The sequence below is a fragment of the Ranitomeya imitator genome, chromosome 3, assembly GCF_032444005.1.
Source record: "Ranitomeya imitator isolate aRanImi1 chromosome 3, aRanImi1.pri, whole genome shotgun sequence".
NCBI lineage: Eukaryota > Metazoa > Chordata > Amphibia > Anura > Dendrobatidae > Ranitomeya > Ranitomeya imitator.
Window position 1 is genome coordinate 308,031,890 of NC_091284.1, and position 19,403 is coordinate 308,051,292.

General features: G+C 43.2%; 1 protein-coding gene across 1 annotated transcript in view; it reads left to right on the plus strand.

The window, feature by feature from the left end:
* The window catches only part of ITPR3 (inositol 1,4,5-trisphosphate receptor type 3), a 544,758-nt gene that overhangs the window by 390,247 nt on the left and 135,108 nt on the right, over nucleotides 1-19,403 (plus strand). Inside the window, exons 48-50 of the mRNA XM_069756594.1 lie at nucleotides 381-573; nucleotides 2,338-2,463; nucleotides 7,218-7,390. Coding sequence (XP_069612695.1) covers nucleotides 381-573; nucleotides 2,338-2,463; nucleotides 7,218-7,390 — 492 coding nt within the window. The remainder of the gene's footprint in view (nucleotides 1-380; nucleotides 574-2,337; nucleotides 2,464-7,217; nucleotides 7,391-19,403) is intronic.

A 19,403-nucleotide genomic window follows, 5' to 3' on the forward strand; every position in this document is an offset into this window, starting at 1 on the left:
TATCAAGCAGAAAAAAAGCAATTGTCGAGCTTGTCGAATTTAGGTACTCATTTTTGACGAACTTCAATTTTTAAAGTGCTGCAAACAATTATTTAGCAATTTATTATTAGAATCTGATGTAAATGAAATAGTAAATTTAACTTTTCCAATATCTTTTGCTACCCAAATATCATTTTCCACGATAAATTTTGTTTTACAGAAAGTTTCAGCAGTATAAAAAGTGAAAGTAATAGACTGCATAAATCAGGAGAAAGATTCAGCTTCAGTTTTGCCTCAGGCAGCTATATGCTTCACTCCATTACCGTACACGTTTATTTTCCACATTGTAAGAATACTTTTTACATGGTGCCTCATGAATTATGTGTGTTTGTTGCCAACAGATTGTACGTTTAGACCGAAGCATGGAACAAATTGTGTTTCCTGTTCCAAATATCTGCAAGTTCCTCACAGAAGAGACAAAGCACCGAGTATTCACTACCACAGAGCAGGATGAACAGAGCAGCAAAGTTAGCGACTTCTTTGACCAGTCATCTTTCCTTCATAATGAGATGGAGTGGCAGAAGAAACTACGAAGTATGGCTTTCTCAGATAAGCTTTTAATATGGATTGTCATAGGATAAGAGCAGTTGTGTGGTTTCAGCACTCGTTATAGTCCTAAAACTACTATGCATATGCAGATGTCGTTTGCTATAAAAACAGATGATAACAGGTCATCTCACATCTGTACGCACAGTGCTGGCATTAATGCCATCCTTTACTTGGAGCAATTCTACAAGCAAAGTCAGCAGCATTTTTGGAGCTAAATACAAAAAACAATTTTCACATATTCTGCCCCTAGTAAATTATAAAACATGGTCAAATTATGTAATCTTTAGAATGTAAGTTTAAAAAAATACTTTATATTATGCTTTGAACAAAGGAAAGACATTCAATAGTGCATGATATATTTAATGCTCTATGATTTTTACCTATTTTCCCTTTATCGATAAAACTGTAAAACTTATGTGTATGTAAAATAATGAAAATTTTGGAGAATCATGTCACATTTATGATATTACATGTAGAAAAACATGAAGTCGTTACATCTTAGATCACAAAATCGACAGGCAGTGAGAAAGACTTATGAAAATTGTTTCAAATAGAAACAGCCAATGGACAATTCATTTGCTATAGTCAGAATACTGTCCTTGTGAACTGACTTCAGGATTTTTGTAGATAATGCTTATGAGTGTACATACTAATAGTGGATAGGGTTTCACTACTGCAATATCAAAACTATGCCAAATAAGTAAGGGATCACTATGGCTATATCCTACACAAATTGATTGTAACACGTTGCCACATTGAAAAAAACTCACTACTGTCTTTTTAAAGCGAACCTGTCAACAGGATTGTGCTGAGTAGACCGCAGACAGTGTCAGGTTGACATTGTTATACTGATTAAAATGATACCTTGGTTGATGAAATCTGTCTTGTGGTTGTTGTTTAATCTGTATTTGTAGTTTTCAGTTAATGAGATTCTCGTGCTCTGGGGAGACCTGTGGGGGGCTGTAGGCAGGGCTTTATGCTCTGCTTACAAATTGATCTGTATGGGATTATGACAGGTCATTGATCCTTCATTGACGTGCCCCATATTTTACATAATGTGGAAATAGAAAACATTTTTTACATCCAGCAAAATGGCACTGGTGATGGCACCTGCGCAGTAGCATCTATTGCAAAATGTATATAATATTGTTGGTAAAAAAAATTAAAATAACTTTGGTTTCCGGTAGATGCTATAGCTCAATTGCCGGCGCCATTTTACTGCAGCCAATTTTTTTTATTAAGAAAATTGGCGGCGGTGCATGCGCAGTAGCTTCTATCGCTTTCCAATAGGTGCTGCCGCGCCACCGCCATTTTGCTGGAGAAAAATATATATTTTTTTTACCCAACAATATTGTATGAATTATGTGATAAATGTTACTGTCACTGCCGGCCTCATTTTGCTGGATGTAAAAATTTTTTTCTAACCCCACACTATTATATGTATTATGCAAAAAAGGGGGCATTATGTAAAATTGGGGTGTGGAAATATGTAAGCAGAGCACCACATAAGGCCTCCCTCCACAGGTTGCCCTGGAGCTTGAGCATATCATTAACTGAAAACTACATATAAAGAATAACAACAACCACAAGACGGATTTGTTGAGAAACAGACAGGCGGTTGATAAAAAATAAATTATCAGGGAGCTCATCAGGGAGCTCATAATGAAACTTGCAAACTACCGTTTAGTATTGTGCATTTCCGTAAACAACAGCTCATATTGTTTTTGTCACTCTTGTGTTTTTCTTTAGGTATGCCGTTAATATACTGGTTTTCACGTAGAATGACACTTTGGGGAACCATTTCCTTCAATCTGGCAGTTTTTATCAACCTAATCATAGCCTTTTTCTACCCCTATGTAGAGGGGACTTCAATGGGTAAGATATATATATATATATGTATAAACACTGGTCAAAAAAATAAAGGGAACACAAAAATACCACATCCTAGATATCACTGAATAAAATATTCCAGTTGTAAATCTTTATTCACTACATAGTGGAAAGCATTGAGAACAATAAAACATAAAAATGAGCAATGTAAATCAAAATTAATATCTCACGGAGGCCTGGATTTGGAACGATACTTCAAATCAAAGTGGAAAATCAAATTACAGGCTGATCCAACTTCAGTGGAAATGCCTCAAAACAAGGAAATGATGCTCAGTGTGTGTGTGGCCTCCACGTGCCTGTATGACCTCCATACAATGCGTGAGCATGCTCCTGATGAGGCGGCGGATGGTCTCCTGAGGGATCTCCTCCCAGACCTGGACTAAAGCATCCGCCAACTCCTGGACAGTCTGTGGTGCAACTTGACGTTGGTGGATGGTGCGAGACATGATGTCCCAGATATGTTCAATCGGATTCAGGTCTGGGGAATGTGCGGGCCAGTCCATAGCTTCAATGCCTTCATCTTGCAGGAACTGCTGACACACTCCAGCCACATGAGGTCTGGCATTGTCCTGCATTAGGAGGAACCCAGGGCCAACTGCACCAGCATATGGTCTCACAAGGGGTCTGAGGATCTCATCTCAGTACCTAATGGCAGTCAGGCTACCTCTGGCATGCACATGGAGGGCTGTGCGGCCCACCAAAGAAATGCCACCCCACACCATTACTGACCCACTGCCCAACCGGGCATGCTGAAGGATGTTGCAGGCAGCAGATCGCTCTCCATGGTGTCTCTAGACTCTGTCACATGTGCTAAGTGTAAACCTGCTTTCATCTGTGAAGAGCACAGGGCCCCAGTGGCGAATTTGCCAATCCTGGTGTTCTGTGACAAATGCCAACCATCCAGCACGGTGTTGGGCTGTGAGCACAACCTCCATCTGTGGATGTCGGGCACTCAAACCATCCTCATGGAGTCGGTTTCTAACCGTTTGTGCAGACACATGCACATTTGTGGCCTGCTGGAGGTCATTTTGCAGGGCTCTGGCAGTGCTCCTCCTGTTCTTCCTTGCACAAAGGTTAAGTTGCAGTCCTGCTGCTGGGTTGTTGCCCTCCTATTGCCCCCTCCACATCTACTGGTGTACTGGCCTGTCTCCTGATAGCGCCTCTAGCCTCTGGACACTACGCTGACAGACACAGCAAACCTTCTTGCCACAGCTCGCATTGTTGTGCCATCCTGGATGAGCTGCACTACCTGAGCCACTTGTGTGGGTTGTAGAGTCCGTCTCATGCTACCACGAGTGTGAAAGCACAACCAACATTCAAAAGTGACCAAAACCTCAGCCAGAAAGCATTGGTACTGAGATGTGGTCTGTTGTCCCCACCTGCAGAACCACTCCTTTATTGAGTGTGTCTTGATAATTGCCAACAATTTCCATCTGTTGTCTATTCCATTTGCACAACAGCATGTGAAATTGATTGTCAAAACAGTGTTGATTCCTAAGTGGACAGTTTGATTACACAGAAGTCTGATTGACTTGGAGTTGTATTCTGTTGTTTAAGTGTTCCCTTTATTTTTTTGAGCAGTGTGTATAAAACTCATTAGTGCATTTTCTAAGTCAAGCTTTTTCTGTCTCACAACAGTATACATATGCAGCGAGGGGTAAAGAATCTGCTGTGGTAGCAGCAAGCCTTCCCATACATTAGTTATAACCTATCTAAAGGATAGATGATAAATGTATGATCTCTGGGCATCTGGCTGCCAAGTCTCCCTTGGTCACTAAGACAGAAGGCTCAAAGTCTCCTGAAGCATTAACATGCATGTGTTACTACCACTCCTGTGAATGGATCAGTGGTTGCACATATTCACTATTTTCCCATTTACACAGAGGACTTTGGAATCTCTTTTCTCATGATCAGTGGTACCGCAAGACCCACAGTAATCATACATGTATCACTTATCATGGTGTACGTCAATTCATTTCTTAATATACCTCTGTACTGATTGGATGGTGATGCACAGTTCATGGAGGTCTAGAGTGGTGAAGAAATAAGTGGTAACATCTCTACTGGGCAAAGCTGGTATTTCTCTTCTGAGCAACTCCCCCCCCCCCCACTCACGCGCACACACACACACTCTGTGACCACAGCATTGACTTACATGTACGTAATTTTCCACTAAGAGGTTAAATGATCACACGCAATAAAAATGTTTACCTTTGTGCCTACTAATGATCTCCCCTTTGATAATAATAAAAGATAAACTCCACTTATTCCAACCTCATGATGAACTGTGACTTTGGGCTCTCTTGGCCTCTGAGGTCAGCCTCTCATAGTAGGCAAGGCATTGCAAATTACATCATTGCACGAGACTCTGACATCCTATGCGTTGTTTTCTAGGTCACAGGACTAATGTGGTCTGTACATCTAGAAGATAGAGAATACATGTACACCTGGATCTCTGGGCAACTGCTTTAATAGGAAGCTACATACTGATTGTTTAGCTTCATGTTCCCTCACTGCATTGATCATAGGAAGAAATGTGCGGTTCTGATTGGACAAGCACGCAGTTCTCCTCAAGATTGGGTGGATAACTTACTGCCTGAACTCTAGAGAATGCTTCATCTTAAAGGAAAAGTGATACCAACGCTTTAGCATTAAAGAGGGTTGTCCAGTGAAATCAAGTTATCACCTACCACAGGATAGGTAATAACTTGTTGATCAGTGGGAGTCTGACTGCTGGATCCCACACCGAATGGCAGTATGGGTAAATTTTATCCCCATAAAAATAGAGTTGCAGCCCGCATGCTTCATTTACCAATCCATTCATTCCAGTCCATTTTGTAATGGAGATAAAAGTGACCCATCTGAGATTCAAATTCCTCAATCTGCGAGTTGGTGCGTGTCCCAGCAGTGGGACACCTACCGGTCAGAAAGTTCACCTATCCACTGGATAGGTGATAACTTCTTTTCACTGGACAGTACCTTTAATATTTAATATTTGTCTCTGCTTACGATGAAGGTTGTAAGCATTTCAGACGCACTCCTCCCATCAAAAGTTTTATCCTTTTAATATATTGCAGTCATCATATTATTTGGCACTGTGTACTTCCAATTGCTTATTTTGTTCTTCTAACCAGCTAATTCTTCTCTTTTCCATTAGGGCTATGATATCACTTGATAAAAAACAGACCAGATGAATCCCTCTAAGCTCTCTGTAGAAAAAGGAGATCAATTTTCTCTGTATGAGTCACAAGTCCCTGTAAAAGTCCCTGGGAGGGGGAAGAGGGAATGATAAATGAAGGGACAAGAGACTTCCTGTTTCTATATAGAGCAGAGAAAAAAGAAAAATTAGCTGGGTAGAAAGGTAAAATGAGCAATTGTAATTACAGGGGACGATTACAATATATTTTGAGAGGATAAAAACTTAAATGGGAGTGCTTTTTTAACTCCTTCACAACATATGACATATTTATGTTATATTTTGTTTCCCTGATTTTGATGCAGGTACGCACGCTAAATCTGCATATTTCCTGACATGTGATAGCTGATTTAATCAGCCATCATGTGCTTTAACATCCGTGAGCGGAGCACCTGTTAAATTGCACTGTTAATCTCTGACAATGGGATTTAACACGCACCGACAGGGGTGCAAATCATTCCACGCTCCCATCTGCACACCCGTAACGTGATCGCAGGATGATGGTTTGTCATGACATCCGAGGGTCTGCCTATGACTGCTCATTACGATCCCCCTGTGAACCCTGGAGATCCTGATTTCTGCTATACATAGCAGTGCTGTAGCATTGGTATGTGTAGCACAAGCGATCGGACTATTGCAGCTTCAAGACTCCTAAGGGGACTTTTAAATACAGTATAAAGTTTTTTAAAAAGTTTTTAAAAATATGAAAAAAGTAAAAAAAAAAAAATCTAAAGTTTAAATCCGCCCCTTTCTGCTCTGTTTGAAAATAAAACAATGAAAAGAAATTAAAAATACATGTTTGGTATCGCTGCTTTTAGAAATGTCCAATCTATGAAAATATAAAATAAATTCATCTGATCGGTAAACAGCAAGGGAAAAAAATCAAAATGCCAGAATTACGTGTTTTTTGGCTGCCACAACGTTGCAATAAAATGCAATAAGAGGCGATAAAAATATTGTATATACCCCAAAATGGTATCAATAGAAATGACCACTCAGATCGCAAAAAAATAATCTGTCACCCAGCCCCATATCCCAAAAATGAAAATGTTGCTGGTCTCGGAAAATGGCGACAGAAGCAAAAAAAAATGTTTTCATACAAATTTCCGAATTTTTTTTCACCACTTAAATAAAAAAAAAAACCCATACATTTCATATCTACATACTCATATTGTGAGGTCAGTTTTACGATTTAGTGAACAGGGTAAATAAAAGACCCCAAAAACTACTGTGAAATTGCACTCTTTTTTTGCAGTTTCAGTGAACTTGGAATTATTTTCCCCTTTTTCTAGTACATTATATGGTAAAATTGGTGGCGACATTCAAAAGTACAACTCGTTCCACAAAAACCAAGCCCTCATACAGCGATATTGATGGAAAAATAATAAAGTTATGGCTCTTGGAATAAGGGGATGAAGTGGTTAATGTTTGCATATTTCTTGATCATATGATTGTAATATCTCAGTTTGAAGAAATATGGAAAACTAGTTTTTATTGTCTGTCTTTGTTTATGAAGTAAATCTATGTTTGTTTTATATCCTAGGAGTATTGGATTCCCCACTTATATCTCTTCTCTTCTGGACCATGGTTTGCTTCTCAGTTATGTCCCTTTTCACAAAGCGTTATGGTCTTCGACCTCTTATTGTGGCATTGATCTTGCGATCCGTGTATTACCTTGGTATCGGTCCAACACTCTACCTACTTGGAGGGCTGAATGTAAGACTTCATGCACGGTAGACTTGTGAAAATGCATGTAAATGACAGAGAGTGCTACACGCCGTCATTGCAGAAAGCCAGAAAACATTTGGAGTAACAATGAACTTTGTTCTGTCTTTGTACCTTGAAAGGAACAGCTAGATGGCACGTCAGCGAGTAATGCCAGTCAGACAGCAGCGATCTAAGCTTGCTATAGGTTTGCTCAGTAGTTGTACTATTCCACATTATGTATGGCCACTGAGTTCTATGAAGTGCTAAAGTACATTCAGCTACAAATTTTCTCTTGTAGCATTCAGGCAACACTATGTCATGTCAGTGAAAACCTAAACAGCTCACTAATTATTCTTGCTAAAGGAGTCTGACAGTTCAGAAGTTTGCAAAAATAACCTTAAATGCACTTATAATGTATTTTCTGGCATTTCTCTAGGATGTCTTAAGGTACCTTCACACTAAACGATATCGCTAGCGATCCGTGACGTTGCAGCATCCTGGCTAGCGATATCGTTTAGTTTGACACGCAGCAGCGATTAGGATCCTGCTGTGATGTCGTTGGTCGGGGCTAGAAGGCCAACACTTTATTTGGGCGCTGGATCTCCCGCTGACATCGCTGAATCAGCGTGTGTGACACCGATTCAGCGATGTCTTCGCTGGTAACCAGGGTAAACATCGGGTTACTAAGCGCAGGGCCGCGCTTAGTAACCCGATGTTTACCCTGGATACCATCCTAAAAGTAAAAAAAAACAAACGCTTCATACTTACCTTCGGCCGTCTGTCCCCGGCTCTGTGCTTCCCTGCACTCACTGTGAGCACAGCGGCCGGAAAGCAGAGCGGTGACGTCACCGCTCTGCTTTCCGGCCGCTGTGCTAACAGCCAGTACAGAGAAGCACAGCGCCGGGGACAGACAGGGGAAGGTAAGTATGAAGCGTTTGTTTTTTTTACTTTTAGGATGGTAACCAGGGTAAACATCGGGTTACTAAGCGCGGCCCTGCGCTTAGTAACCCGATGTTTACCCTGGTTACCGGCATCGTTGGTCGCTGGAGAGCTGTCTGTGTGACAGCTCTCCAGCGACCAAACAGTGACGCTGCAGCGATCCGGATCGTTGTCTGGATCGCTGCAGCGTCGTTTAGTGTGAAGGTACCTTTAGGTTAGGGACACACAGCGTTTGCGTCCATTGTCAGGAGGCATAATTCAGACAATGACCAGTCGGCGGAGATGACTAAGAATCCATCCACCATAGAGAGCAATTATGAAAAAAACATACAGTACTGTGCAAAAGCTATTTTTTATCAATTTAAGATGACCTGTCATTTGCTCAAAAAATGTGGCTAAATAGATAAAAGAGCTTCCCTGATCCTGCCACTTGTTTCCGTTTTGCGCTGCGTCTGTCCTTTGCAGAGATATTCACATTTATTGCTTTTGGAGCAGAATATGTGAAATCTCTACCTGTAGTACATCTGAGTGTCTCTCTGAAGGTTTCTCTGGTAGGGTGCATTTTCACCCTCACAGACAGTATCATTCACAAGTCGGCAGTCTTTTTTGATTAAGTTACAGGTCCTATTTAACAGAATGTTAAATTGACAATGTCAATATTTGGTCTTCAAAACAGCATCAATGCATCAATTCTTCTAGGTACACTTGCACAGTTTTATAATAAACTCTGCAGAGAGGTTGTATCAAACATCTTGGAGAACAAACCACAGATCTGAAGACATAAATTTGCTCAAATCCTTCTGTTTCTTAATTTGATCCTACATAGATTCGATAATGTTAAGATCATGACTATGGATGTTATGTTTGCTAATGACAGGTGTTATGAAGGCAATCCAGAAACACAGTGTGCTTAGCGATCAGAGCGCACACAGTGATCTGACAAATACCCAAAAATACAAGAACGAGCTCTGAGACGTGGAAACTCTGTAGACTGCACACCTGATCCTATCCTAAACACAACTAAAAGCGGCTGTGGATTGCGCCTAACAACTACCTAGGCAACTCGGCACAGCCTAAGAAACTAGCTAGCCTGAAGATAGAAAAATAGGCCTGACTTGCCCCAGAGAAATTCCCCAAAGGAAAAGGCAGCCCCCCACATATAATGACTGTGAGTAAGATGAAAAGACAAAACGTAGGGATGAAATAGATTCAGCAAAGTGGGGCCCGATATTCTAGGACAGAGCGAGGACAGTAAAGCGAACTTTGCAGTCTACAAAAAACCCTAAAGCAAAACCACGCAAAGGGGGCAAAAAAAAACCCACCGTGCCGAACTAACGGCACGGCGGTACACCCTTTGCGTCTCAGAGCTTCCAGCAAAACAAAAGACAAGCTGGACAGAAAAAAAGCAACAAAAAAGCAAAAAGCACTTAGCTATACAGAGCAGCAGGTCACAGGAACAATCAGGAGAAGCTCAGATCCAACACTGAAACATTGACAAGGAGCAAGGATAGCAGCATCAGGCGGAGTTAAGTAATGAAGCAGTTAACGAGCTCACCAGAACACCTGAGGGAGGAAGCTCAGAAGCTGCAGTACCACTTGTGACCACAGGAGTGAATTCAGCCACAGAATTCACAACAGTACCCCCCCCTTGAGGAGGGGTCACCGAACCCTCACCAGAGCCCCCAGGCCGACCAGGATGAGCCGCATGAAAGGCACGAACAAGATCGGAAGCATGAACATCAGAGGCAAAAACCCAGGAATTATCTTCCTGAGCATAACCCTTCCATTTAACCAGATACTGGAGTTTCCGTCTAGAAACACGAGAATCCAAAATCTTCTCCACAATATACTCCAATTCCCCCTCCACCAAAACCGGGGCAGGAGGCTCAACAGATGGAACCATAGGTGCCACGTATCTCCGCAACAACGACCTATGGAATACATTATGTATGGAAAAGGAGTCTGGGAGGGTCAAACGAAAAGACACAGGATTGAGAACCTCAGAAATCCTATACGGACCAATAAAACGAGGTTTAAATTTAGGAGAGGAAACCTTCATAGGAATATGACGAGAAGATAACCAAACCAGATCCCCAACACGAAGTCGGGGACCCACACGGCGTCTAAGATTAGCGAAAAGTTGAGCTTTCTCCTGGGACAAGATCAAATTGTCCACTACCTGAGTCCAGATCTGCTGCAACCTATCCACCACAGAATCCACACCAGGACAGTCCGAAGACTCAACCTGTCCTGAAGAGAAACGAGGATGGAACCCAGAATTGCAAAAAAATGGAGAAACCAAGGTAGCCGAGCTGGCCCGATTATTAAGGGCGAACTCAGCCAACGGCAAAAAGGACACCCAATCATCCTGGTCTGCAGAAACAAAACATCTCAGATATGTTTCCAAGGTCTGATTGGTTCGTTCGGTCTGGCCATTAGTCTGAGGATGGAAAGCCGAGGAAAAGGATAGGTCAATGCCCATCCTACCACAAAAGGCTCGCCAAAACCTTGAAACAAACTGGTAACCTCTGTCAGAAACAATATTCTCAGGAATGCCATGCAACCGAACCACATGCTGAAAGAACAAAGGTACCAAATCAGAGGAGGAAGGCAATTTAGCCAAGGGCACCAGATGGACCATTTTAGAAAAGCGATCACAGACCACCCAAATGACTGACATCTTTTGAGAAACGGGAAGGTCAGAAATGAAATCCATCGAAATATGTGTCCAAGGCCTCTTTGGGACCGGCAAGGGCAAAAGCAACCCACTGGCACGAGAACAGCAGGGCTTAGCCCTAGCACAAATCCCACAGGACTGCACAAAAGTACGTACATCCCGTGACAGAGATGGCCACCAGAAGGATCTAGCCACTAACTCTCTGGTACCAAAGATTCCAGGATGACCAGCCAACACCGAACAATGAAGTTCAGAGATAAGTTTATTAGTCCACCTATCAGGGACGAACAGTTTCTCTGCTGGACAACGATCAGGTTTATTCGCCTGAAATTTTTGCAGCACCCGCCGCAAATCAGGGGAGATGGCAGACACAATGACTCCTTCCTTGAGGATACCCGCTGGCTCAGATAAACCCGGAGAGTCGGGCACAAAACTCCTAGACAGAGCATCCGCCTTCACATTTTTAGAGCCCGGAAGGTACGAAATCACAAAGTCGAAGCGGGCAAAAAATAACGACCAACGGGCCTGTCTAGGATTCAAGCGCTTGGCAGACTCGAGATAAGTCAAGTTCTTATGATCAGTCAATACCACCACGCGATGCTTAGCTCCTTCAAGCCAATGACGCCACTCCTCGAATGCCCACTTCATGGCCAGCAACTCTCGATTGCCCACATCATAATTACGCTCAGCGGGCGAAAACTTCCTGGAAAAGAAAGCACATGGTTTCATCACTGAGCAATCAGAACCTCTCTGTGACAAAACCGCCCCTGCTCCAATCTCAGAAGCATCAACCTCGACCTGGAACGGAAGAGAAACATCTGGCTGACACAACACAGGGGCAGAACAAAAACGACGCTTCAACTCCTGAAAAGCTTCCACAGCAGCAGAAGACCAATTAACCAAATCAGCACCCTTCTTGGTCAAATCGGTCAATGGTTTGGCAATGCTAGAAAAATTACAGATGAAGCGACGATAAAAATTAGCAAAGCCCAGGAACTTTTGCAGACTTTTCAGAGATGTCGGCTGAATCCTATCCTGGATGGCTTGGACCTTAACTGGATCCATCTCGATAGTAGAAGGGGTAAAGATGAACCCCAAAAATGAAACTTTCTGCACACCGAAAAGACACTTTGATCCCTTCACAAACAAAGAGTTAGCACGCAGGACCTGAAAAACCATTCTGACCTGCTTCACATGAGACTCCCAATCATCTGAGAAGATCAAAATGTCATCCAAGTAAACAATCAGGAATTTATCCAGATACTCACGGAAGATGTCATGCATAAAAGACTGAAACACAGATGGAGCATTGGCAAGTCCGAACGGCATCACTAGATACTCAAAATGACCCTCGGGCGTATTGAATGCAGTTTTCCATTCATCTCCTTGCCTGATTCTCACCAGATTATACGCACCACGAAGATCTATCTTAGTGAACCAACTAGCCCCCTTAATCCGAGCAAACAAGTCAGATAACAATGGCAAGGGATACTGAAATTTAACAGTGATCTTATTAAGAAGGCGGTAATCAATACACGGTCTCAGCGAACCATCCTTCTTGGCTACAAAGAAGAACCCTGCTCCCAGTGGTGATGACGATGGGCGAATATGTCCCTTCTCCAGGGATTCCTTCACATAACTGCGCATAGCGGCGTGTTCGGGCACGGATAAATTAAATAATCGACCTTTAGGGAATTTACTACCAGGAATCAAATTGATAGCACAATCACAATCCCTATGCGGAGGTAGAGCATCGGACTTGGGCTCTTCAAATACATCCTGATAATCAGACAAGAACTCTGGGACCTCAGAAGGGGTGGATGACGAAATCGACAAAAATGGAACATCACCATGTACCCCCTGACAACCCCAGCTGGATACCGACATGGAATTCCAATCCAATACTGGATTATGGGTTTGTAGCCATGGCAACCCCAACACGACCACATCATGCAGATTATGCAACACCAGAAAGCGAATAACTTCCTGATGTGCAGGAGCCATGCACATGGTCAGCTGGGCCCAGTATTGAGGTTTATTCTTGGCCAAAGGTGTAGCATCAATTCCTCTCAATGGAATAGGACACCGCAAAGGCTCCAAGAAAAACCCACAACGTTTAGCATAATCCAAATCCATCAGATTCAGGGCAGCGCCCGAATCCACAAACGCCATGACAGAAAACGACGACAAAGAGCATATCAAGGTAATGGACAGAAGGAATTTGGACTGTACAGTACCAATGACGGCAGACCTAGCGGACCGCTTAGTGCGCTTAGGACAATCAGAAATAGCATGAGTGGAATCACCACAGTAGGAACACAGACCATTCAGACGTCTGTATTCCTGCCGTTCAACTCTAGTCATAGTCCTATCGCACTGCATAGGCTCAGGTTTAACCTCAGGCAGTACCGCCAAATGGTGCACAGATTTACGCTCGCGCAAGCGTCGACCGATCTGAATGGCCAAAGACAAAGACTCATTCAAACCAGCAGGCATAGGAAATCCCACCATGACATCCTTAAGAGCCTCAGAGAGACCCTTTCTGAACAAAGCTGCCAGCGCAGATTCATTCCACTGAGTGAGTACTGACCATTTCCTAAATTTCTGACAATATACTTCTATATCATCCTGACCCTGGCACAAAGCCAGCAAATTTTTCTCAGCCTGATCCACTGAATTAGGCTCATCGTACAGCAATCCGAGCGCCAGGAAAAACGCATCGACACTACTCAATGCAGGGCCTCCTGGCGCAAGAGAAAATGCCCAGTCTTGAGGGTCGCCGCGCAAAAAAGAAATAATAATCAAAACCTGTTGAATAGGATTACCAGAAGAATGAGGTTTCAAGGCCAGAAATAGCTTACAATTATTTTTGAAACTTAGAAACTTAGTTCTATCTCCAAAAAACAAATCAGGAATAGGAATTCTTGGTTCTAACATAGATTTCTGATCAATAGTATCTTGAATTTTTTGTACATTTATAACGAGATTATCCATTGAAGAGCACAGACCCTGAATATCCATGTCCACACCTGTGTCCAGAATCACCCAAATGTCTAGGGGAAAAAAAAAAAAGTGAACACAGAGCAGAAAAAAAAAAAAAAAATGATGTCAGAACTTTTTCTTTCCCTCTATTGAGAATCATTAGTTGGGCTCCTTGTACTGTTATGTTTGCTAATGACAGGTGTTATGAAGGCAATCCAGAAACACAGTGTGCTTAGCGATCAGAGCGCACACAGTGATCTGACAAATACACAAAAATACAAGAACGAGCTCTGAGACGTGGAAACTCTGTAGACTGCACACCTGATCCTATCCTAAACACAACTAAAAGCGGCTGTGGATTGCGCCTAACAACTACCTAGGCAACTCGGCACAGCCTAAGAAACTAGCTAGCCTGAAGATAGAAAAATAGGCCTGACTTGCCCCAGAGAAATTCCCCAAAGGAAAAGGCAGCCCCCCACATATAATGACTGTGAGTAAGATGAAAAGACAAAACGTAGGGATGAAATAGATTCAGCAAAGTGGGGCCCGATATTCTAGGACAGAGCGAGGACAGTAAAGCGAACTTTGCAGTCTACAAAAAACCCTAAAGCAAAACCACGCAAAGGGGGCAAAAAAAAACCCACCGTGCCGAACTAACGGCACGGCGGTACACCCTTTGCGTCTCAGAGCTTCCAGCAAAACAAAAGACAAGCTGGACAGAAAAAAAGCAACAAAAAAGCAAAAAGCACTTAGCTATACAGAGCAGCAGGTCACAGGAACAATCAGGAGAAGCTCAGATCCAACACTGAAACATTGACAAGGAGCAAGGATAGCAGCATCAGGCGGAGTTAAGTAATGAAGCAGTTAACGAGCTCACCAGAACACCTGAGGGAGGAAGCTCAGAAGCTGCAGTACCACTTGTGACCACAGGAGTGAATTCAGCCACAGAATTCACAACATATGGAGCCATTTCATTATTTCCAGGATTCTTTGTTCTTCTTTATGCTGAAGAAAAAAGCTCATGGAGCTCCTGTGTTGCTTTTTTTTTTTCTTTCTCTGTTTTTGGTTTCTTATTTAAAGTGTTCAAAGCTATCTTTTTTTTCTTCCTTTTTCCCCACTGTTTTATGGCCTTGTTCAGCATTGGTTGTTTACCCTGCATAGTAACGCCTGCTCTGGCCTCATGCTAATTGGTTAATTGCTGATTGTGGCCATTTGGTTTCTGATGCTAGCAGTCATTTCATATATATTTAGTCTGGCTGGGATAGCACGCATGCGGGGTCGCGTGTGCAACAGATATTAAGTGCAACAGGATCAAGTGCTTGGCAGTTAGACAATGGCAATTGGAACTGGGCAGGAGACAGGTAAGGTGCATAAGTTTCTCTAACAATCATGCTTCTTGGTCAGTCATACTACATTATGCATTGATCATATCAATCTGCTTCTTATTTGTTTTCACTTCTGCTTTCTCACAACTCGCCCACCCTTTAACACATTCTGGTTACTCTCTCTATATCCACCCCTCCCTTCTCCCCTCACCCATGTATAACTCTGAGGCCTACTGACATTTCTTACCCACTCCAAACCAGCCACTACCTCCATGCAGCACTCAAAACGTTCATACAAATCATCCCACCACCTGCTCTTTCTGTTTTTTCTCCTACTAGTTGCAGGAGACATCTCCCTCAACCCTGGGCCTCCCTCCACCAGCATACTGTGCATTACTCTCCTCCAGCTGCATATAGAAACCCTGCTAATCTTATTAACATTCAGTGCATGCCTTCTATCGCTTTCCACTGTGCTCTATGGAATGCACGGTCTGTGTATAACAAACTAACTTACATTCACAATCTTATCCTCTCTAATTCCTCTCTAATGGTTTTCTCCCATCCCGGATCACTGCACGACTTTACTAACTCCCCTCTCCCGCTCTCGGACCACAACCTTCTTTCCTTCTCTGTCAAGAATTGTCTCCTCAACCAGGACACCCCCACTTACCACACTTATCGTAATACACTTACCATTAATACCCAGCAGCTTATTGGACAACCTCCACTCATCTTTAGCCCCCATCTCCTCCCTCTCCTGTCCAGACTTGTCACACTTCAATATTACACTGAAGACTGTCCTAGATGAAGCAGCACCTTCTACGCGCAGAAAAACCCGACACAGACAATGGCAGCCCTGCCACACTATGCAAACACGCTTTCTTCAGCGTTGCTCAAGGTGTGCAGAGCGGCAGTGGAGAAAATCTCTCTTAGCAGAAGACTTCATCCACTATAAGTTCATGCTCAAAACCTATAACTCTGCCCTTTCTCTGGCCAAACAATCCTACTTCAACACCCTCATCACCTCACTATCCAACAACCCAAAATGACTTTTTGAAACCTTAAACTCCCTCCTGAAACCTAAAGTACAGGCCCCCATCACCAATCTCCGTGGTGAGGATCTGGCCACTTATTTCCTAGAAAAAATAAACCACATCCATCAGGATATCTCAGCCCAATCTACTCAGTGCCTGGATCCCCTTCCCTGCCGCACCTCAAGCTCACTAGACATCTTTGAGCCTGTTTCAGAAGAAGTTTCCAAGCTCCTCACTTCTGCTCGGCCTACAACCTGCAACAGCGACCCCATTCCTTCACCTCTCCTGCAGTCTCTCTCACCAGTGGTCACCACTCACCTGACTAAAATATTTAACCTCTCTCTTTCTTCTGGTATCTTTCCCTCCTCATTTAAACATGCCATCATTACCCCTTTACTTAAAAACCCATCCCTGGACCAGAACTGCACTGCTAACTACAGACCTGTCTCTAACCTTTCCTTCTTCTCTAAACTCCTGGAACGCTTGGTCCACTCCCGTCTAATCCGCTCTCTCTCGGATAACTCTCTTCTTGACCCCTTACAATCTGGTTTCCGCTCTTTACACTCCACTGAAACTGCCCTCACTAAAGACTCTAATGATCTAATAACAGCTAAATCCAAAGGTCATTGCTCTCTGCTGATTCTCCAGGATCTATCTGCCGCATTTGATACTGTGGATCACCAGCTCCTTCTCACTATGCTCCGCTGCATAGGCCTCAATGACACAGCCCTCTCCTGGTTCTCCTCCTACCTCTCTGACCGCTCCTTCACTGTATCTTTTGCCGGCTCCGCTTCCTCTCCTCGTCCCCTTACTATCGGGGTTCTGCAGAGCTCAGTCCTAGACCCCTTCCTTTTCTCTCTATACACTGCGCCTATTGGACAAACAATCAGCAGATTTGTGTTCCAGTATCATCTCTATGCTGACGACACCCAATTATACACTTCTTCCCCTGACATCACCCCTACGCTAATTCAAAATACCAAGGATTGTCTGTCTGCTGTCTCTAACATCATGTCCTCCCTCTATCTGAAACTAAATCTCTCCAAAACTGAAGTACTTGTGTTTCCCTGGAGGCTTCAACCATAATTCCCAAGCAGCATGGCCGCTGTCTTGGGGTCATATTCGACACCGAACTTTTCTTTACTCCCTATATCCGATCACTCACTCGCTCCTGTCACCTGCATCTTAAAAACATCTCCAGAATCCAACCTTTTCTCACCTTTGAAACTGCGATGACTCTTACTGTCGCTCTTATTCATTCTCGTCTGGACTACTGCAACTCTCTTCTGATCGGTCTCCCTCTTTCCAAACTTTCTCCTCTCCAATCTATCTTGAGTGCAGCAGCCAGGGTCATATTTCTGTCCAGCCGCTTCACCGATGCCTCCATCTTGTGCCTGTCATTACACTGGCTACCCATTCGCTACAGGGTCCAGTATAAACTCATCTCTCTCCCCCACAAAGGTCTCCACAGTTCTGCACCGCCTTATATCTCCTCTCTCATCTCTTTCTATCGCCCTACACATGCCCTCCATTCTACAAATGTCCTAAGACTATTATCCCCTGTAATCGGAACCTCGCATCTCCGTCTCCAAGACTTCTCTCGTGCTGTGCCAGCTCTATGGAATGCACTTCCCCAGACGATCAGACTGATACCTAGCCCCGACCTATTCAAGCGCGCTTTAAAAACCCATCTCTTCAAACAAGCCTACCACATCAACTACTCAGTAAACTAACTTTGTCCTGTTCCCTCCTTCCAAATATTACTCTGAATCTGCACCCTACTATTCATCTGTCTCCACACCCTCCATGCACACGATAGCTGCACTTGATACTTGACTATTGCACTTGAACACACACTGATGACTGGATCATGCAGCTTTATATGAAAATCCCTATTTATTATAATTGCCAGACCTGAAATAACAAGCACTTTTCACCTATTGTGTCCCCCCCATTTCCTTGTATATTGTAAGCTTGTGAACAGGGACCTCACTCCTAATGTCACTGTTTAAATTGTCTTAACTTGTACTGAATTTATTGTCTGTACATGTCCCCGCTTAATTGTAAAGTGCTGCGGAATATGTTGGCGCTATATAAATAACATTTTTTATTATTATTAAGATAGTTCTTGAATTACGTATCTGCCTGTATGTCTCAACATCGAGGACAAACCACCACTATATTTGCTAACATGCAGCCCCCAAGTTGCAGAGAACCATTTCACTGTACCTTGCAAACATCCGCTATTGTAGGGCTTCCAATCTCTTTGTCAAGCTAAACTGCCTCAAATCCGACAAATTTTGACTCCTCAGTCCAGAGCACCTGCTGACATTTTTCAATGCGTTAGTTCCTATTTAATCGTGTATAGTTGAGTCAGTCAGCCTTGTTTCCATGCCAAACGTATGGCTTTTTCCCTCATTTTTTTTCCAGGAAGAGGGATCCAAGAAGTAACATTTCTCCTTACAGATATTGACATGTTAAGCATGTTGAGATGAGGAGACTTAAAGCCACAATCCTCCTCTGGGAAATATGCAAATTGTCTCTTCAGAGAGGAAGAGGACTAGAACTCTAGTGCCACCTATTGGAAGTAGCAATCATAACAGCCAATGTTGCCCCTTTAACGAGCCTTGTCACATGACTTAGGATAAAAGCCAAACCAGAATCTCAATTTGCAGTACCCCGAAACACAGTTGAGGAGGAGCATTGTGTCTTTAAGTCTCCTCACCTCCACATGCTTAACATGTCACTCTCCGCAAGGAGAAAGGATACTTCTTGGATCCCGGTCAGACGCCTCTCACTCAGCCAAGCCAGATCTCCACTTTGCACTGACGAGGGGCATTACCCCGAAACAGTGTCTGCAAATTGAGATTCTGGTTTAGCTTTTTTCCTGAGTCATATGACAAGGCTTGTTAAAGGGTCGACATTGACTGTTAGGATTGCTACTTCCAATAGGTGGCACAAGAGTTCTAGTCTTCTTCCTCTCTGACAACTACAAAGATAAACCAAAAAGGGGACAACCCCTTTAATGACTGTGTTACAACCTACACAATAATATGATGATCATT